The sequence below is a fragment of the Phyllobates terribilis genome, unplaced genomic scaffold (assembly GCF_046119375.1).
Source record: "Phyllobates terribilis strain yellow unplaced genomic scaffold, ASM4611937v1 Scaffold_11__3_contigs__length_659146591, whole genome shotgun sequence".
NCBI lineage: Eukaryota > Metazoa > Chordata > Amphibia > Anura > Dendrobatidae > Phyllobates > Phyllobates terribilis.
Window position 1 is genome coordinate 95,327,246 of NW_027362771.1, and position 20,103 is coordinate 95,347,348.

At 44.9% G+C, this 20,103-nt stretch overlaps 1 protein-coding gene across 3 annotated transcripts in view; it reads left to right on the forward strand.

The window, feature by feature from the left end:
- The window catches only part of HTR4 (5-hydroxytryptamine receptor 4), a 973,132-nt gene that overhangs the window by 715,586 nt on the left and 237,443 nt on the right, over positions 1–20,103 (forward strand). For all 3 annotated transcript variants that reach the window (XM_073651352.1, XM_073651353.1, XM_073651351.1), the window contains one exon: positions 14,138–14,703. In XM_073651352.1, the coding sequence (XP_073507453.1) occupies positions 14,138–14,703 (566 nt within the window). The remainder of the gene's footprint in view (positions 1–14,137; positions 14,704–20,103) is intronic.

Here is a 20,103-nt window from a genome sequence, read left to right on the forward strand (position 1 = left end):
ATTTATTATTTTCTGCATCTACTGGGAGATAACAGCTTGCCTATTAAACATGCCAAAATATGTCCCCTACTGTATCACAAAGATACACCATAGCCATGCTAGTCACATAAAGAGCAAATGTCAGTGACTCAAACCCTTCACCTTCAGGTGATTTTTTATTTTTGCACTTCTGTTCTTTTTCCTCCCCTTCTTCCTGGAACCAAAACCTTTTAACTTTCCACCTACGATATGAGGGCTTGTATTTTAATGTGAGACGAGTTTTAGTTTTGATTTATACCATTAATTTTACCAATGTAGAGTAAAATGGGTTAAAAATCCTAAGTACAGTGAAATTGCAAATAAAATGTGATTCTGCCATTTGTTTTTTGGGGGTTTGTTTTTATGGTGTGTATTATGAGTAACAAGTCAAGATAAATTAGAGCTCACTATACCCTCAAGTCTTCATTGTCCTGTACTCAGTGCCAGAGCAAAGTGAAGGCAATGAATCAACTGTGAAAAAGAGACCAGCACAGGAGATGTCATCTCTGAAACGCGTCAGGTTCTGCACATTTGTATGTTTATGTGGTCTTTTATCTTTCATTCACAAAATAAACTAGATCATTTTTATAAGGAAGATGGGGTGCAGACTATAAATTATCTTTTCATGATTCTCTATGTCTTTAAAATTATAATGATAACAAACCTTTATAGTATTTTATTACTAAGAGTACCTAGCAGCAATCTGGGATTGCCCTATTTAACAAAAAAACGCTCAGAACTGCCCCTAACATCCTCCAAAAGGGTTCAATTTTAGAGATGAGCGGTGTTCGAATCTAACTGTTCGCCAATCTCAAATTCGAGCTGTTTTGGGCGGTGTTCGAGCCGTTCGACGAACCCGAACAATTTGAAAAAAATCCAGCTGTTCGAGGTTATGTTCGATAACTGTTCGTGCACCAAAATCATAACTGGATTTTTTCACAGTAATGCTGATAATCAATGTTAATACGCAGTTTGAGTGTACAGCGGGGTGGGGGGAGGGGCAGGGGATGGATCTCTGCAGGAATAATGAAGATCTCCATTTTTATTTCTCTTTCCCGCATTTACAGTGGGGAGGTGCAATCTGTCAGCCTATCAGCAGCGCACACACGGAGCGAAGTGCTTTTTTTCACACAAGCAAGGGCATGTGTCATTGGCTGTGTATGTCACATGTCCTTGCCCTATAAGACCCAGCCATTTTCCCCGTCGCCACCATTTTCTCACTGCTGCAGCTGAGTGTTAGACGGCACTGCTGCTGCTGTTAGCGCTATATTGTGTAACTGTGAATTGCAAGCGAATTTTCTCTTAAATAGACAGAAAGGTTTAGGGAGTAGGGACTAGTTTTTAATTGCAACACTTTTGAGGGCTAGGTTACATCAGCTCCTATCACTTTTTGCCAGGCAGGTCTGTTTTAGTGCTGTGCAAGTGTTTTTCACAGCATTTGGCTAAATCTAGCAAAGCAAATCCTTTTGGGCCACTTGCAGAGTGTGTTAGTCAGTGGAATAGCCTGTGTTGCAAGCTACACCACCTGTGTATGTAATATAAATTTTTTACTGCACCTAGCCAAGTAAAACCTTTTGGGCATATTAGCAGTGTGTGGTACTCATTCTATTAGGCCATCTATACCAAGCTCCACCACCTGTGTATCTAATAAAATTGTTTTCCTGCTTCTAACCCAGCCAATCCTTTTGGGCTAGTACCACAATTTGGCCACTCAGCTCTGCTCGGTTTCCATCCATCGTTTTTTGTGCAAACAACTCCAGAGTTGTGAATTAGTTAACCACCAAAATGAGTGGAAAAAGGCCTGCTGCTGGTGGAAAGGGGAATAGGCGTGTTGGGAAGGGGAAAAAAGGTTGTGTCCGTGGGGTAGGTGTTAAAGCAACAGTAACATCTGCAGAAGAAAGACCATCTTCCAGCCAAACTAAGATGTCTACTTCTTTTAGTGGACAATGTGATACGATCCCTTTCTTACGGCCACGCCCATCGCTACAAATTCCAGATGAGGCACAAAAACAGCAGGTGCTTCAACGGATATCAAGTGCTCCTTTAAGTGGGCTCTCCTAAACCTCAACTTCAATATCACAAATACTCTAGTCCTCCGAGGTGTCACCCCAATCGCACTTGCTTCCTCACAGATACCAAGTCTCCAGCTGCCCGTCTGAGTATGGGGTAGAACAAATGGTTGAGTCTGCAGAGCTGTTTATTCATACTTTAGCCTGGGAATCAGAGGTCGGCTCCAGAGCTTCTGTGAATCCAGACGAGGAAATGATCTGCACTGATGCCCAGAATCTTTAGAGTCGGATCCAGGACCAGACGCAGAAGGTTCTGACCATAATGTAGACCCTCATTCCCAAACTAACTCCTGTTGGTGGAGACAATGAGGAAGACGATTGTGAGACTCAAATACCTGATTGGAGCAACAACTTTAGTTTTTTGTCAGGGCAGGAAGAGATTGGCTCTGAGGACGACGGGTGTGAGAACACACAGGGTGATGATGATGAGGTTGGAGATCCCACTTACTGTCAACCCACAGTCAGCTAGTCGATGAGGTCAGCAGAGGAGGTGGAGGAGGATGCTAGTGACGACGAGGTCAGGTTGAGCCTTCCTGGACAGAGACGTAGTACTGGAAGCACGTCAACAACTGCATCCTCAAACACAACTCTGCCTCTGACCACAAGTCGTGGTGGCTCTTCAGGTCGCATGGGTTCTAAGCCTTGCATAGCCTGGGCATTTTTTCAGATCGATAAGGATGACCCAACTCGTGTTATCTGTAACATTTGTCACTAAAAGCTAAGTAGAGGCCAAAAAATCCATAGTTTGAGTACTTCATGCATGAACCGTCACATGGATATGAAGCATAAGTTGCAGTGGGAAGCTCACTGTGCTACAATGCGGCCTAGCGGGCCGGGCCAACCACCGTCTGCCCCATCTTGTGCATCCGCGGCCTCTTCATCCTCTGTGACTGGGGGGACAGCATTCACACCTGTTTAGGGACGCAGACCTGCCACCTCTTTACCCGCAACAGCCAGTGTGATTGGCAGGTCACAATTTCATTTGGAAGTGGAAACACCAGCTGGTGTTGAGCGCTCTCAGACATCGAAAGCACCACCTTTGGATCTAGGCAACCTAACTTTTCTGCCTGCATCTTCCTCACAGACCGGCACCCTACTCAACCCCGTCTAAGCACAACAGCCAGCCCTTGGTCCCTCAGATGTGGACAAGTAAAAGACCATTTCCTCCTAGCCATGAGAAAGCTATGAGGTTGAATTTCACCATCTGCAAGCTCTTGGCTAAAGAAGTGCTGCCTTTCCGCCTGGTGGACACAGAGGATTTTCGAGACCTTATGTCAGTCGCAGTGCCCCAGCACCAGATGCCCAGTCGGCACTACTTCTCAAAGAAAGGTGTGCCTGCGCTCCACCAGCATGTCGCACACAACATCACCGCTTCTTTGAGAAACTGTGTATGACAGGGTGCATTTCACCACAGACGCTTGGACGAGTAGGCATGGACAGGAGCGTTACATGTCGCTGACTGGGCACTGGGTAACTCTGGTGACAGCAGGACAAGGGGCTGCTGTCCAAGTCTTGCCGTCCCCACGAGTTGTGTGTCAATCCTCTTCATCTCAAAGTTCCTCCACTGCTTCTGCCTCCTCAACCTCCTCTCGGGCCTCCACCTGCACCCAAAGCCTATCTGGTCATGCCACCCGCTTTCTAACTGCGCAGAAGGGATCCTGCACACCTCCTTACTATGCTGGCAGCAGGGCTCAATGTCATCAGGCGGTTTTTACTTTGAAATGTCTGGGAAATGTGAGTCACACAGCTGAGGAGTTGTGGTCAGCTCTGGAGAACCAGATTCATGAATGGTTGTCTCCACTGGACCTGCAGCCAGGGAAGGCCGTGTGTGACAATGCTGCAAACCTGGGTGCGGCCCTTCGCCGGGGCAATGTCACACGTGCCTTGTATGGCTCACGTGTTGAACCTGGTTGTCCAGCAATTTTTAGCCCACTATTCCGGACTAGATGGCCTTCTGCAGAGGGCACGGTCCTTGTGTGCTCACTTACGCCGTTCGCATCCCTCAGCTCAGCGACTTACATCTCTACAGAAGTCGTTGGGCCTGCCACTTCACCGGCTAAAATGCTATGTGCCAACACGGTGGAATTCAACTCTGCACATGTTGCAGCGACTGTGGCAGCATCGACAAGCCCTGGTGCAATACGTTCTGACTAATAGCCTGGGCCAACGATATCCAGAGGTGGGGCAAATCATGCTGCAGGAGTGGTCTCAGATCAGGGACCTATGCACCCCCTTCTGCACAGTTTTGAAATGGCGACGAAGATGTTTAGTGCTGACGATGCCATTATCAGCATGACTATTCCGGTGATTTACATGCTGGAGCACATGTTAAACAGAATTCGGAGTCAGGTGGTGGCACAAGAGGAGGTGGAGGAAGTAGAGGAGGAGGAGTTGTTTGCAGAAGGGCTAACATCTGCAAGGTCCAGACAGTCAGCAGCACCAAGGTGGCAGGCATGGGAGGGTGGGGGAGAGGGATTAACCAGGGCGCATGGTAGCAGCCAAACTAGGGAGGAAGGTGCAGGAGCCCAGGAAGAAGTGGAGGACGAACTGATGGAAGACTCATCAGATGAGGGAGACCTTGATCACATTTCTGTTGTGCGAGGTTGGGGTGAGAGGGAAGAGGATGGAAGCATGATTCTTACCTCGCCACCAACACAACAGGGATTTGGTGCTCCTGGATGAGCAAGACACATGAGTGCCTACTTGCTGCACTACCTGCAACATGACCCTCGAATTGTCAGAATTCGAAATAATCCTGACTACTGGGTAGCCACACTCTTAGATCCCCGATACAAAAGTAAATTTGCCAAAATAATTCCTGCCATAGAAAGGGATTCACGCATGCAGGAGTATCAGCAGAGACTGTTGCAGAATCTTACATGTGCTTTTCCACAAAACACCAGTGGTGCACGTAGTGAATCTCACAGTTCTAACTTGCCAGCCGTGGGACTGTCGAGTCTTCAGCACTCAAACCGTAACAGAAACACAGTATCTACTGGTAACAGCAATTTTGCGGAATCCTTTCACCACTTTTTTAGCCCATCCTTTGCAAGGCCGCAGGAGACAAGAAGTCAGTCACATAGTCAACGCCTAGAGACGATGGTACAGGAGTATCTCCAAGTGAACATCAAAGCCATGACTGTGTCACTGGACCCTTGCTCTTTTTGGGCTTCCAATCTGGATAAATGGCCGGAGCTCGCCACTCACGCCTTGGAGATCATGTCATGCCCCCCAGCCAGCGTGCTCTCTGAACGTGTGTTCAGCGCTGCTGGTGGTGTGCTGACAGATAAGCGCACACGGCTGTCCACTGACAATGTAGACAGACTCACGTTCATAAAGATGAACAAATAATGGATCCTTAAGGACTTTTCTACCCCTGTGTCATCCTGGGGAGAGTAAAAGCTTGAGGATTTGTTAAAATCACCTCACCAACCGTTTTAAGCAACTCTGGGGCAATTCATGCCACTTAAGTGGTGTCTGTGCCCCAAATTTTTTGAAAAAAATGGAGACTTTTTTTTGGAGTCCCCTTGCTGTGCTTTACGTGACGTTGGCATCGTCAATTACAGGTGGGTTGGGTCTCCCCCCCCTCTCCCTTTTAACGTAAGAAACTACATACACTGGGGTAACAGATGGTTGAGTCTGAAGAGCTGTTTACTCAGAGGTCTGCTCCAAAGCTTCAGTGTCTGCTAGTCAACGGAGTAACCCAGCTGCAAAGCAAGCTGCACAGCCTGTGTATCTAATAATGATTTTTAATTGCATCTAGCCTAGGCAGACTGTGGTGAACCCCAACCAAACCCAGACGCTCAGCCCCCTACCGCCCCCCTTTCATTGACAATACAATCATGTAACTCTTACAACTGGATGGGTGAGGATCGGTCACAGCTTTATTAACTGTTTATACTCATGACATTAGAAAGGCATTTTATTTCTAAAATAATTCAGCTTGTTGCAGCATGCCCTGTGTCTCCAGTCTCCACAACGGCAAGTTGGCCAACAAGTGTAACTCTCCAACATGTCCTTTCTATTTCCAGGCCACGGAGGATCCTGCGTACTCGTATGCAGGACTCTGACCCCCATCCATCACTCTTAACGCTTGTTCCACTCTGTCCTGGAGTCCTGACAGGAATATGTCCAGTCCAATATCTATTAAGTGAACACCGTCGGGCCGTATGAGGCCTGCTTTATCTCCTTCCAGTTGTCCGCCTCTGTCTCTTATAAATTTTGGCATCCAAATATTTATTAGCCGCCTTGTCCGTTCGATGGCCGTGATGTCTCGGGCACCTTGCCATACCACGCTCGGCACAATCTGACTATTTTTGTGAAAAATTCTCTGAAACGCTCAGTGTCTAGTTTCATTATTGCCATTAGCTATGCGCTCTTGTGATAACCTAGGTCATTTCCCCCGGCCTGTATAACTAAGATGACCGGACCTCTTGCCTCTCTCCCTACCTTGATTACCTCCATTAGTACCTGTGGCCATTGCAGGCCTCTAATACCTCTCCAGTTGAAATATGTGTTATGAAACTCTAATTTCCTCCCGCCTGGGCAGACTTTCGCCCTTTTTTCTGCCCAATATATATACACGAGTGGCCTATCACCCACACGGTTGGCTTAGCGTCACCTGTAAAAGAAACAAACCACGTTAGGATAACAAGTCCGGTCTCATGTATCTCGCCAAACACGTGGATCGCCATCTCCCTATCCTCTGAACTTCCATTTGTGACAGTCATGCTCTTGCTGCTCCCGTGGCCGTGCCTATGCGGAATGAGTGTGTCCCATAATCTTTGGGGTGGTTCCCTGCCGATGCTATGCATTTATTAAATATAGCTTGGAACTGGTATCTTGATAATGGCATTCCATCAATGTGTGATAGGAAGAAATTACTTTGTGATCTGATGGTTATATATGTTTTTACTATTGTTACCCGACTCAGCGTACCATTTGTGGGTTGTATAAGTACCCAAGTGCCCCTGCCCGCTGGAACAGTTTTCGATTTGCGTATGCGTAGACGTATTGCATTATTGGCTATGACTACGTCCTGGTGTAATAAGCCTCCACTGGTGTTAATTTTGGATTGAGGGACTAATTCGCTTATGCATAGCGCCCCGAAGAAGGCGATCGCAAATACAGTAGACAGTAGTGTTGCTTCGAATTGTGAGTATCATGTTAATTGTGTTAGGGATATGATGTGAGAAATCAGTTTTAGTGACACGGGACGGGACGTCGACACTCCTGACTTGGCTGAAACCTTTTCCATCCTTTTATGGATTGTCTGTTGATGAATCTCTTTGTCACATTTCCCTAATTCAGTAGTTGGAAGTGAAATGCTACTCCGGTCAGCCACCGCTGCGCTGACGCCCCTGATATGCCCCTCATCATTAGCTGGTGGAGAAATTCTATGGTGACTTGTAATCTGGCTTGTTCACATTGGTCAACCCGTCTGTCTGCTACTAGTCGTGTCCACTGTTCCCATGCCTTAACGTATGCTTGCCACATCGACGGGGCAACTGACGCTCTGATTAATGGCATCAACTATTCTCCACTAGATCTCATAGGGAGGCTGGGCGTTGAGGAGCAGCTCTGTGAAAATCTGCCAATTGAATTGTGATAAAGCATTAGCAGCAGCGTTAAACCCCTCAGCATCGTGGCTAGCACGGACCCATACATTGTGTTTTAGGCACAGAAATGCTAGCCGGCGTAGTAGGCCTAGCACTGGGAGAGACGATGATGCCATATTATTAATGGAGTGTGCTAGGCTGGTGTTTTTTGTTATGAAGAGTATATTTTTGTTAGCCAGGCGCGCGCCCCATATTTCTATTGCTACCACTATTGGAAACAGTTCCAGGACTGTTTGTTTTTTTGTCAGCACTTGTTCTGCACAATATGGAGGCCATAAGCTTGTGCACCATTGGTTATTTAGTATCGCTGCATATCCGCCTGATTCTTCCGCCCCGGTGAATAATCTTACTTGAATGTTGGACTGTTCTGCTGACATAAATAACGTGTGACCGTTGAATGATTATAAGAAGGTTTTCCACACCTCTAAGTCCGCCCGTAGCTGCCTGCTGATTCTGATTGTATGACTCGGCTTAGATGCCCCTTTTGTTGCAGGCGATAAATGAAGAGAAAAAACCCTTCTGACTGGCATCACCCGGCTCGCAAACACGAGGAGACCTAGTAATACTGGCATCTGCTGTAGTGTTACTTTCCATACTGCGCAAAAAAACTAGATCAGGTGTAATGTTTTGGTATTTTTTCCCATGGGAGGCGTAACAACCTTGCTGTGGTGTCGATTTAGATGCCTAAGAACGATTTTTTTTACTTGTGGGGCCTATGTTTTTGGTTGGGCATAATGGGACTCCAAACCGACGGGAGATGTTTGTGAATTCGTTGAGTAAGGGGCAGCGAAAGTGGATGAACAATCGCCAAATGGCAGAAAAAGAAAGGAAAAAATCAGCTCACCCACCTAAAAGATCAACAGCACGGAGCCAGGAGTGCTACCAGACGAACATGAGGAATCAGGAAGATCCAGCTGAACAAATCTTCTAAAATCCACTTTTTATTGGGTCATACAAAAAATATTTTAAAAGTCCACCTTGGAGAAGAACAGCAAACGCATTTCGAACTAAAGGTTCTTAATCATTGCATAGCAAAAAAACAGCAAGGAAGTGGTATTTATATGTCATGTCCTGCTATGCACCTGTTCAAGGCTGAGTTAATCAGAAATGTAAACACACATACCATGTTAAAATCGTATAGCATAGAAACAATGCATATAAATGTAAATAATCCAAAAGAAAAAGAAAAGAAAAAAGGAACATATATATAATAATAATCTATAAATGATCATTCATAATGATACATCAAATCATGTCTGATGTTTAAACCTGCTAGTACACGTGTATTTAAAGTATAAATCCACCAACTTTCTCTATTAAGGAGCTTTCTCCTATAATCATCCACCAAATCTCCACCAATCGCCACGGCCCACGGAGGCGACACCACAGTCAGTGAATCCTTCCTTATTTAGTATAGAGTCTACCAATACTTTGGGCATATTAGCCCAGCTGCGAAGCAAGCTGCACCGCCTGTGTATCTAATAATAATTTTTAACTGCATCTAGCCTAGGCAGACTGTGGGGACCACCAACCAAACCTAGACGCTCTGCATCTAACCCAGCCAATCATTTGATAGTATTGCTAGTAGCAGAGTCGCATGGGCTCTAAACCTTGCATAGCCTGTGCATTTTTTCAGATCGATAAGGATGACCCAACTCGTGTTATCTGTAACATTTGTCACCAAAAGCTAAGTAGAGGCCAAAAAATCCATAGTTTGAGTACTTCATGCATGAACCGTCACACGGATATGAAGCATAAGTTGCAGTGCGAAGCTCACTGTGCTACAATGTGGCCTAGCGGGCCGGGACAACCATCTGCCCCACCTGTATCATTCTGGGGAGACTAAAAGCTTCAGGATTTTGGAAAATCACCTCACCAACCATTTTAAGCAACTCTGGGACAATTGATGCCACTTAAGTGGTGTCTGTGCCACAATTTTGGGAAAAAAATGGAGACTCTTTTTGGAGTCCCCTTGCTGTGTTTTATATGACGTTGCCATCGTCAATTCCAGGTGGGTCGGGTCTCTCCCCCTCCTTTTAACCGTAAAACTACATACACTATGGCTTGGGGTAACACAGATGGTTGAGTCTGAAGAGCTGTTTACTCATACTATAGCCTGGGAATCAGAGGCCTGCTCCAAAGCTTCAGTATCTGCTAGTCAGCGGAGTAGCCACCGCCTGTAGATCTAATTAGAATTTTTTTTTTCAAATTCAAGTTTTTTTTTATTTTTGTGTTGAAAAAGTACAAGAAAATACAATATACATAGTAAAAGGGGTAGTACAACTATAAATCTATGCATAACGACAGTACATTGGGGGGTAAAGGGAGGGTTTTCCATCAATATCCAGATCAAGCATGTATTTTTCCATATGAAACAGAGAGAGGGAGCGGACCACGGCAGACCACCAATCAATAGAGTGCGATTATGATCATTGTTGTGCCGACATCACGGATAACTTTAGTTGGGGGCTAGATGGTAGGCGTCAGAGTTTTGCAAATCAATCCAATCCCTCCAAATCACTAGTATCTATCAACATCAGCCGGTGAGATGGCAATCAGATGCTCCATCCTATTAAGGAAGGGGATCTCCGCATACCATTCCTCCACAGTGGGTGGGTCTCTGCTTTTCCAGTGTCGTGGAATGACATTCTTAGCCGCCTGTATTAGGTAGATAACCTTTTATAACTACGTTTACTTATTGGTAACATTGATAAAAGGAGGGCTTCTGGCGAATTAGGGATAGTCAAACCAGTTATTTTCTCAATCATGGGAACCATCTTTGCCCAAAATGCATTATAGGGCATGCCCACCATATGCGTGACATTGTCCCTTCCCCCTCCCAACATCTCCAACATCTGAGACCACTGGATACCATCTATGAAGGACTGCTGGTACCCAGTACCATCTAGAGATAATTTTGAAGGAGGTTTCCTGAGCTTTGGACCCTACTGAGGTTTTATGCGTTAGGAAGAAACATTTATCCCATTGCGAGTCAGAGAAGGACTTCACCAGTTCCCTTTCCCATGCACCGCAGAATCCTGGCCTATTGTCAGTTACCTGGGCAATGAGGAGATTATACAGTAGGGAGATGGAGTGTGTAGGGGGTGACAATGATAGGCTCAATTTTCCAAAGTTTGTGAGATCGCTATGAAGATGTGTGCTCTTCTTCACAGTTGAATAGAAGTGTTGTAACTGGCTATATTCAAAATTATCCTTCGGGGAAGTGGCTCATCCCTGTAACAAGTCATTATACGGGAGCAGCGAAGTATTAGAGATGTCATGAGAAAATAATATCGGATGGCATTTATTTGAACCGAGAAATCTATTTGCAGATAGTCCTGGTGGGAAATCTGGATTATCTGAAATCGGGAGCAAGGGGCCCTGGGGGTCGATTAAGGATAAGCTTTTTTTTGGGCCAAAGCAGTGGCATAAGTACTAAATGACATGAGGCCAACAGAGGGGACAATTAAATGGACGCACCATGGGAGAGTGGTAAGAGCTTTAGGACAAATGGATTGAGCTATTTTGACCCACAATTTCCCCTCCAAATGATGGAAGAAGTCCAGGATTCTAGGGTGTACTGCTGCCATGTAATACCTTCTACAATCCGGAAGGCTAAGGCCTCCCTTTTGTTTGTGTCTGATCAGAACGTCCCCCCGAATGCGTGGACGCCCACTTGCCCAGATAAATCTGCAAAAGCTACTGCGTAGTCTTTTCCAAAAATTTGAGGGAATTGCCACGGGAAAGGTTTGGAAGAGGTATAAGAGTTTAGGTAGGACGTTCATTTTTAGTATATTTATTCTGCCGAACCAGGAAAAATCCTTCACCGTCCAAGAAGTAAGATCTCTATGGAGTTGTTCAATAAAGGGCCCAAAATTAAGATAACAGACGGGAAAGGTCTCTAGGAATACGAATTCCTAAGTATTTGATACGCTGTGAGGGCCAGGCAAAGGGGAAGTTGGACTGGATGGAATCCTGTATGGATTTGTGGAGGGAGACATCGAGGGCCTCAGACTTCACTGCATTGATTTTAAAATTGGACCATGTACCAAAGTGATCTATTTCAGCCATAACAGCAGTGATGGATATATGTGGTTGAGTGATATATACTAGGACATCATCAGCAAATGCAGAGCACTTGTACTCGGTGCCTCCCACCTCAATCCCCCTAATATTGGGGTTATCGTGAATTGATGCAAGCAGGTGCTCCATCACTAGGATGTATAAGAGAGGGGACAGAGGACATCCCTGCCTTGTCCCATTGGTGATTATGAACGGTGATGATAATGTTCCATGTATCTTCAGCCTAGCTGACGTATTGCGATACAGGGCCATGATTTTGGCTATAAAAGGGTCCCCTACCCCAAGCTTTTTAAGATTATAATATATGGCGTGCCAGGAGACTCTATAGAATGCTTTCTCAGCATCCAACGAGAGTATCTAATTACAAATTTTTAACTGCATCTAGCCCAAGCAATACTTTGGGCCTAGTAGCAGTGTCTGCTAGTCAGCGGATTAACCCCGCTGTTAAGCAAGCTACACCACCTGTAGTTTGGACACTTATTTTTTTCGGGCCCCCGGGACACTCAGTTTAGAGCATCGGGGAGGCACCCCAAGGCACAGGCGCTGGGACTGGCGGTAGGACGCCTTGCCGTGGACCGCCAAGCTCGATCCTTATAAAAGCTTTTTACCTGCAGCAGCTTTAGTGGACGCTACTGGAGCTGGAATTACCGCGGCTGCTGGCATGAGACTTGCCCTCCAATAGATCCTTGTAAAAGGATTTAAAGTGTACTCATTCAAATTAGAGAGACAATTTAAATTAAAAAGATTAGACCTGCCTCCACCGCAGGGGGGCTTGCTCCACGCACCAGCGGACAGGCACCAGTATTGGGAGAGGGGGGCTGGCCGTCAGGGTCCACCACAGCTCTGGCACAAACCCGGCGACACGGAGGTCGCACGGGCAGGAACGGACTGGCCATGTCGGCTTCGCTCTTTTTTGGATTTTAGAAGGGCATGACATGCCTATATCTGTGTCTCCCCCTCCTTTTACTCCTCCACCTCTTTTCTTTTCACATGACTATATGTACTTGTCACTTTTCCATGTGTTAGTTGTGTCTTCTGAGCAGTTTGTCAGCTTTTGGACACCTTTGGAGTGTTTTCTATGTGTTTCTATGTGTTTCTATGCGTTTCTATGCGTTTCTATGCGTTTCTATGCGTTTCTATGCGTTTCTATGCGTTTCTATGTGTTTTTGTTTGCCTGCCATTGGTTTTAACGGTGTTCGAAGGTGTTCGACGAACAGTTCGGCGAACATACAGGTGTTAGACGAACCGAACTCGAACACTACGGGGGTGGCTGAACACTATTCAATTTTTACCAAAAGTTGGGCCCAAACGTTTTGGTTGTGGGATCCCTGTATGCAGAGCAAGATTCCCCAACTCGCTATGTACAGACAAAGGCGGCATCCTATTCATTTAGCAATCTACCCAGTTCATTGTTATATGAATTTGTGTTTAAGGATAATGTCACATTTGCATGTGGTTGAAAAGTGGGGCCCTGGAGTTGGTTACTGGTGGGCCCTTGGCACCCCAGTCCAACATTGCTTTTGGGGAACACTAGGAGCACTTAGTGGGTTTGTTCCTAGATAACATTTGGAGGAAAAAAAATAACCAGTCTCGGGCTGCCCATTCTTTTATTAAACAAAAGCAACACCAGATTGATAACCGGTAGTCTTAGTGGTGAACAAAAATTGGTTTGTTTAACCATTTTCTGTGACCCATAACTTTTTTACTGTTCCGTGGATAGAGCTGTGCGAGGGCTTGGTTTTTGCGTGGTAAAGCTGCTGGTTTTATTGATCTCTATTTTGAATAAATATGACATTTTGGTCTTTTTTTATTGCAATTTTTTAGAGAGGTTCATCAAAAAATGCAGTTCTGAAGAGGATTTTATGTATAGGACAAGCTTTATTCTTCCATTAAAAGCATGTACTGAACACACATTGACAGGAGCAATTCATCACAGTATAAAAAGTAGACAAAATAATCTTCTGCTATGAAGCCCAATTCAATGCAGGACAAAGTTTGTGGGCACTGGAATCAACCCCCCTCTTAAACAGGGGACACCACCATGTTTGCTGAAGCAAGTATGCAAGAGTATGGTGAGGTCAGGAGGATACTTGTTCACTGCCAGCTCTTAAAGGGGTATAGTCACCTTTAGATCGAGGATTGTGAAAAAGAGCGAAAAGTTTTTGCGTGCGTACTTACTGCATTTAGTGTTTCATTACAGTTTGTAAATTAACTTGTTCATCTCTAATTCTACTTCCTATTGTCTATATTACTGTAGGAAATACTGTTTAAATTTAACAGTTTAGCTATTTACTTAAAATGTACTAATTTTACCAATAAGCTTGCATTGTTTTTTCCTTTATTTTTCAGATAGAAAAGAGAAAGTTCAAAGACTCCAATTCTACCTATTGCATCTTTATGGTCAACAAGCCGTATGCTATAACATGTTCTGTGGTAGCTTTTTACATTCCTTTTTTCTTGATGGTGCTTGCTTACTATCGTATTTACGTCACAGCTCGAGAGCACGCCAGACAAATTGGAGTTTTACAACGGGCAGGCGCCCCAGCTGACCATCGACACCAGCATCCTGATCAACATACTACCCACAGGATGAAGACAGAAACCAAAGCTGCCAAGACACTGTGCATTATCATGGGTTGTTTCTGCCTTTGTTGGGCTCCATTTTTTATCACCAATGTGATTGATCCTTTTATAAACTACACAGTTCCAGGGCAAATATGGACAGCTTTTCTCTGGTTAGGCTACATAAATTCAGGATTGAACCCTTTCCTGTATGCCTTTTTGAACAAGTCTTTCAGGCGTGCCTTCCTCATCATTTTGTGCTGTGGTGATGAGAAGTATCGAAGACCTTCCATATTGGGGCAAACTGTCCCACGTTCTACTACAACGATAAATGGATCTACGCATGTACTTAGGTAAGTGCATTAACACTTTCAACGCTCACTTCTGTTACTATGATTACTCAATGAACAAGGCTAACATTTCCTTTCAGTGCAAGAATATTTTTGCCACATTGTCTTCTACAACATCTGTGTTTCTTTTTTATTAGAATTAATAAGCATTGCATGTATTCTTTATCAACCAAAAAGATTCCATTGTGGCATAGTTGAAAGAAAATATATTGAAAAGTGAAATAAAAAGGGAGAAGAGCATGAAATCTAAGTATTGGATACAATGGGCCCAAATTCATCATAGCAATTTCGACAGAAATCTGGTGTTAATTGTTTTGAAAAGTCGTGAACTTTTTGTGCAATTTGGGGCTTTTATGCCAGTTTCTCCCAGCACTGCCATTGTAGCAGGACAGGGATGTCGTTGGGAGTGTGATACAGTTTTTCAAATTTATGATGAGCTGTGCTATTCCTTATGATAGAAATTTTGCAGGAGTACGAACTCTGGTGTGGCGCATGGAGGCGCATGCCACCGGTTAAATGCTTCTGATTCATTTAGAGGCGTGCATGAATCAGAAGCGTCTGACTCCACCATGCCCCCTCATGAAGACCTGCATGAAAATTGCTGGTCTTGATTATTCGGGGCCCTTGTTTTTAATGTTTAGGACATAGTGTTCCTTTTACTACATGTGTGCTTAGAGGTTGGAGATTATGCCTCATACCGCCCATGCTTACTCTTGCTCTGATGTGGTGAGTCATTCTTGAAAGAGAGCCTGGAACTAATGTGTGTTCTACTTATACAAGAACAGATTGCATTAGCTAAGATATGCATATGATGTTAATAATGGAAAAATCAAATACAACTAATATGCTATATAATTACCCCACAAATTTCATAATGTTCTTTAATCAGCTCTTCCTTACCTTACCCTTTGTGTCTGGATTACAATTTGCAAGAGTATCATTCTTACCCTAGTCTCTCTCTTAAAATTTGGGACTTGTTAAAAGTTTACATGTACATGCACATCAGACATTTCCACACTTGGGAGTCAACAGTGAATATGTCCCATGCAGGGGCGGAACTACCGCCCGTGCAGCCCGTTCATTGAACGGGGGCCCCGAGGGAGAGGGGGCCCCTCCAGCAGGGCCGCCATCAGGGCATGACTGCCCTGACTCTAGTATGGGGCCCAGCCGGTAGGGGCCCCCTCGGAGCCCCGTTGGGGGGCCCCCCTCTTGTGCATCTCTCTCATGGGGCCCCCGGCCCCATGCTAAGCGCCGGGTCCGGGACATATGAGCGCTGCGCTGCTGCGGCAGCGCCTTCATGATTCCCCTGACTTCCGGTCATGTGACGGCGCCGTCACATGCCCGGAAGTCAGGAGAACCTGGTGTCAGCGATTTGGACGAGCGCCAGGATTCTGCAGGGATCGCATGGGGGTAAGTATAACAAGTTTTATTTTTTTTTTAAATACAATTAACTAGGAGTGGGGGGATTGAGAGCTGCACACGTGGGGGGGGGGTGAGAGCTGCACACGTGGGGGGGGGGGTGAGAGCTGCACACGTGGGGGGGGGTGAGAGCTGCACACGTGGGGGGGTGGTGAGAGCTGCACACGTGGGGGGGGGTGAGAGCTGCACACGTGGGGGGGGTGAGAGCTGCACACGTGGGGGGGGTGAGAGCTGCACACGTGGGGGGGGTGAGAGCTGCACACGTGGGGGGGGTGAGAGCTGCACACGTGGGGGGGGTGAGAGCTGCACACGTGGGGGGGGGTGAGAGCTGCACACGTGGGGGGGGGTGAGAGCTGCACACGTGGGGGGGGGTGAGAGCTGCACACGTGGGGGGGGGTGAGAGCTGCACACGTGGGGGGGGGTGAGAGCTGCACACGTGGGGGGGGTGAGAGCTGCACACGTGGGGGGGGGGTGAGAGCTGCACACGTGGGGGGGGGTGAGAGCTGCACACGTGGGGGGGGGTGAGAGCTGCACACGTGGGGGGGTGAGAGCTGCACACGGGGGGGTGAGAGCTGCACACGGGGGGGTGAGAGCTGCACACGGGGGGGTGAGAGCTGCACACGGGGGGGTGAGAGCTGCACATGGGGGGGTGAGAGATGCACATGGGGGGGTTATGTTTACATAACTTTGTTACCTTATGAAGGGCAGGGGGGCCCCCAAAAATTTCTTGCACAGGGGCCCACTACAGTCTGTGTCCGCCCCTGGTCCCATGTGCACATACTTTTAAAAGCCACAACAAAATTCACGTCTGTAAATGTCACTACGGCTTTCATTGCTGAGTGATGCGGTTTAGATGCGCATGTCATCCTTTCCATTGTTATTGTAATAGGCCCTGCTGAAGAATACTGTGTGCTGACAAAGGGAAATACATGTGAAAGAGCATTGTTTAATAATTAAATATTTGAAAATGATTATGTGCTAAATGTGCCACGTATTTATGGCACGTAAGTTTAGGCACAGTACTTTAATATTGAACAATCTTCAGAAAAATATTATTCAATTTACTGCTTTATAATATCCAAAAAACTTCAGTATTGTGTTTCCAAGTTATAAAGTTGTATGGGTACAGTGTATAATCTATGGAATAAGCCTTACACCATCCAGAAGAGAATTGTAATGATGGTTGCAGACATTGTAATATACAACCCCTGGCAAAAATTATGGAATCACCGGGCTCGAAGGATGTTCATTCAATCGTTTAATGCGGTTGAAAAAAAGCAGATCACAGACATGGTACAAAACTAAAGTCATTTCAAATGGCAACTTTAGGGCTTTAGAGAAACACTAAAAGAAATCAAGATAAAAAATGTGGTACTTAGTATGGGTAATTTTTTTCAGACCAAGCAGAGGGAAAAAATTATGGAATCACCCTGTAAATTTTCATTTCCAAAACTAACACCTGCATCAAATTAGATCTGCTTGTTAGTCTGCATCTAAAAAGGAGTGATCACACCTTGGAGAGCTGTTGCACAAAGTGGACTGACATGAATCATGGCTCCAACACAAGAGATGTCAATTGAAACAAAGGAGAGGATTATCAAACTCTTAAAAGAAGGTAAATCATCATGCAATGTTGCAAAAGATGTCGGTTGTTCACAGTCAGCTGTGTCTAAAATCTGGACTAAATACAAACAACATGGGAAGGTTGTTAAAGGCAAACATACTGGTAGACCAAGAAAGACAACAAAGTGTCAAGACCAGAAACTTAGAGCAATATGTCTCCAAAAACAGGACATGCACAACAAAACAAATGATGAACGAATGGGAGAAAACTGGAGTCAATGTCTGTGACCGAACTATAAGAAACCGCCTAAAGGAAATGGGATTTACATACAGAAAAGCTTAACATAAGCCATCATTAACACCTAAACAGAAAAAAACAAGGTTACAATGGGCTAAGGAAAAGCAATCGTGGACTGTGGATGACTGGATGAAAGTCATATTCAGTGATGAATCGCGAATCTGTATTGGGCAAGGTGATGATGCTGGAACTTTTGTTTAGTGCCGTTCCAATGAGATTTATAAAGATGACTGCATGAAGAGAACATGCAAATTTCCACAGTCTTTGATGATATGGGGCTGCATGTCAGGTAAAGGCACTGGGAAGATGGCTGTCATTACATCTTCAATAAATGCCCAAGTTTACATTGATATTTTAGACAGTTTTCTTATCCCATCAATTGAAAGGATGTTTGGGGATGACGACATCATTTTTCAAGATGACAATGCATCCTGCCATAGAGCAAAAACTGTGAAAATGGTCCATGACAAGGCTCCAACCTGCAAAGCTGATCTGGCAACAGCCATCAAAGAAAGTTGGAGCCAGATTGATGAGTACTGTTTGTCACTCATTAAGTCCATGCCTCAGAGACTGCAAGCTGTTATTAAAGCCAGAGGTGGAGCAACAAAATACTAGTGATGTATTGGAGTGTTCTTTTGTGTGTTTGTTTTTCATGATTTCATAATTTTTTCCTCAGAATTGAGTGATTCCATAATTTTTTTCTCTCTGGTCTGAAAAAAAATACCCTTACTGAGTACCACATTTTTTTTCTTGATTTCTTTTAGTGTTTCTTAAAGCCCTAGAGTTGCAATTTGAGATGACTTTAGTTTTGTGCCATGTCTGTGATCTGCTTTTTTTCAACAACATTAAACAACTGAATGAACATCCTCCGAGCTCGGTGATTCCATAATTATTGCCAGGGGTTGTAAAGTTGACGCGCCCCCTGGGCCGTGGGGATACCCGGAGCCGGGCCTGTAGATGCTGGGGGTTGTAGTCACCGTGGCGACGACCCGGTCCGTGACCCAGGGCGGTCAAACCAGGGTAGTTTCTGTTTATCTAACTTTTCTGTGGCAGGAAAACAGCTGCGATATTTGTTGAGTTTTTGCTGCGTATTTGTTGCATATTTTACTGCATTTTTGCAGCGTATTTTTGACCACCCAATACTTTCTATGGGTGAAAAAACGCCGGAAATAAGCAGCAAAAATGCAGGTGTGTTTTCTGCTTCAGAAACGCTGAAAGAAGTGACATGCTTTATTTTCCAAATACGCAAGCAAGGCAGAAAATACGCAGCAAACAAAAAGCAACATGTGTGAACAGAATTCTGGTTTCTCATACACTTTGCTGGTACTGCAAGATGCAGCTGAAAATATGCATAAAAATCTGCTACAAAATACGCAGCAAATCACAAGTGTGTGAACATAGCCTTAGGCTACATTCATGCATCTCTTGTACATTTCCGTGTGCTGCACGTTTTTCTGTTTCATACAAACTGGTCCATACACATTCATTTAAAGAATCCTTGTGGCCAGTCAATGAGACTGAAAGCATGTATTTTTACAGATCAGATATAGGTTATTAAAGGGTGAATGGCTGGGACATGTATTTTTGTCGATAAGGAATGTATGAAGCGGACTCTGAGCCGGCTTCATACCAGGCGGGTGTTAAATAGCAATTATCTACCTGTAACTCCATCTCCTAAAGCTACCTCAGATGTCTGTAGTTTAACCACGTAAATGCTTTTGTCAATATCTATTAGTTGCATTTAAATGACGTGAGTACCGGTGAGAGCGCAAGCTTCCATCGGTTCCCCACGGACAATTATTAGGTTACCATGGAAACCGGATGCTTGCTGAAGGTGCCTGTAACTGCCATCTTGATACTCCTGTGAAGCTTAGCCACATGCTGAGATTAATAAGGAGGACAGTGATTTCCTATTAAACTGCAATGAAAAAAAATAAAAAAAATTGAAAACTACAAAAATTTGAATCACTCCCCCTTATCCCTCAGTAAAACTAAAGAAAAAAAAAAAAGAAAAATAAACATATTAATGTTATCGCCGTACCCAAAACAGTCCAATCTGTCAAAATGTACATTTTTTAAACCATACATTAAATGCCGAAAAGTAAAAATGCCAGAACTAAGAA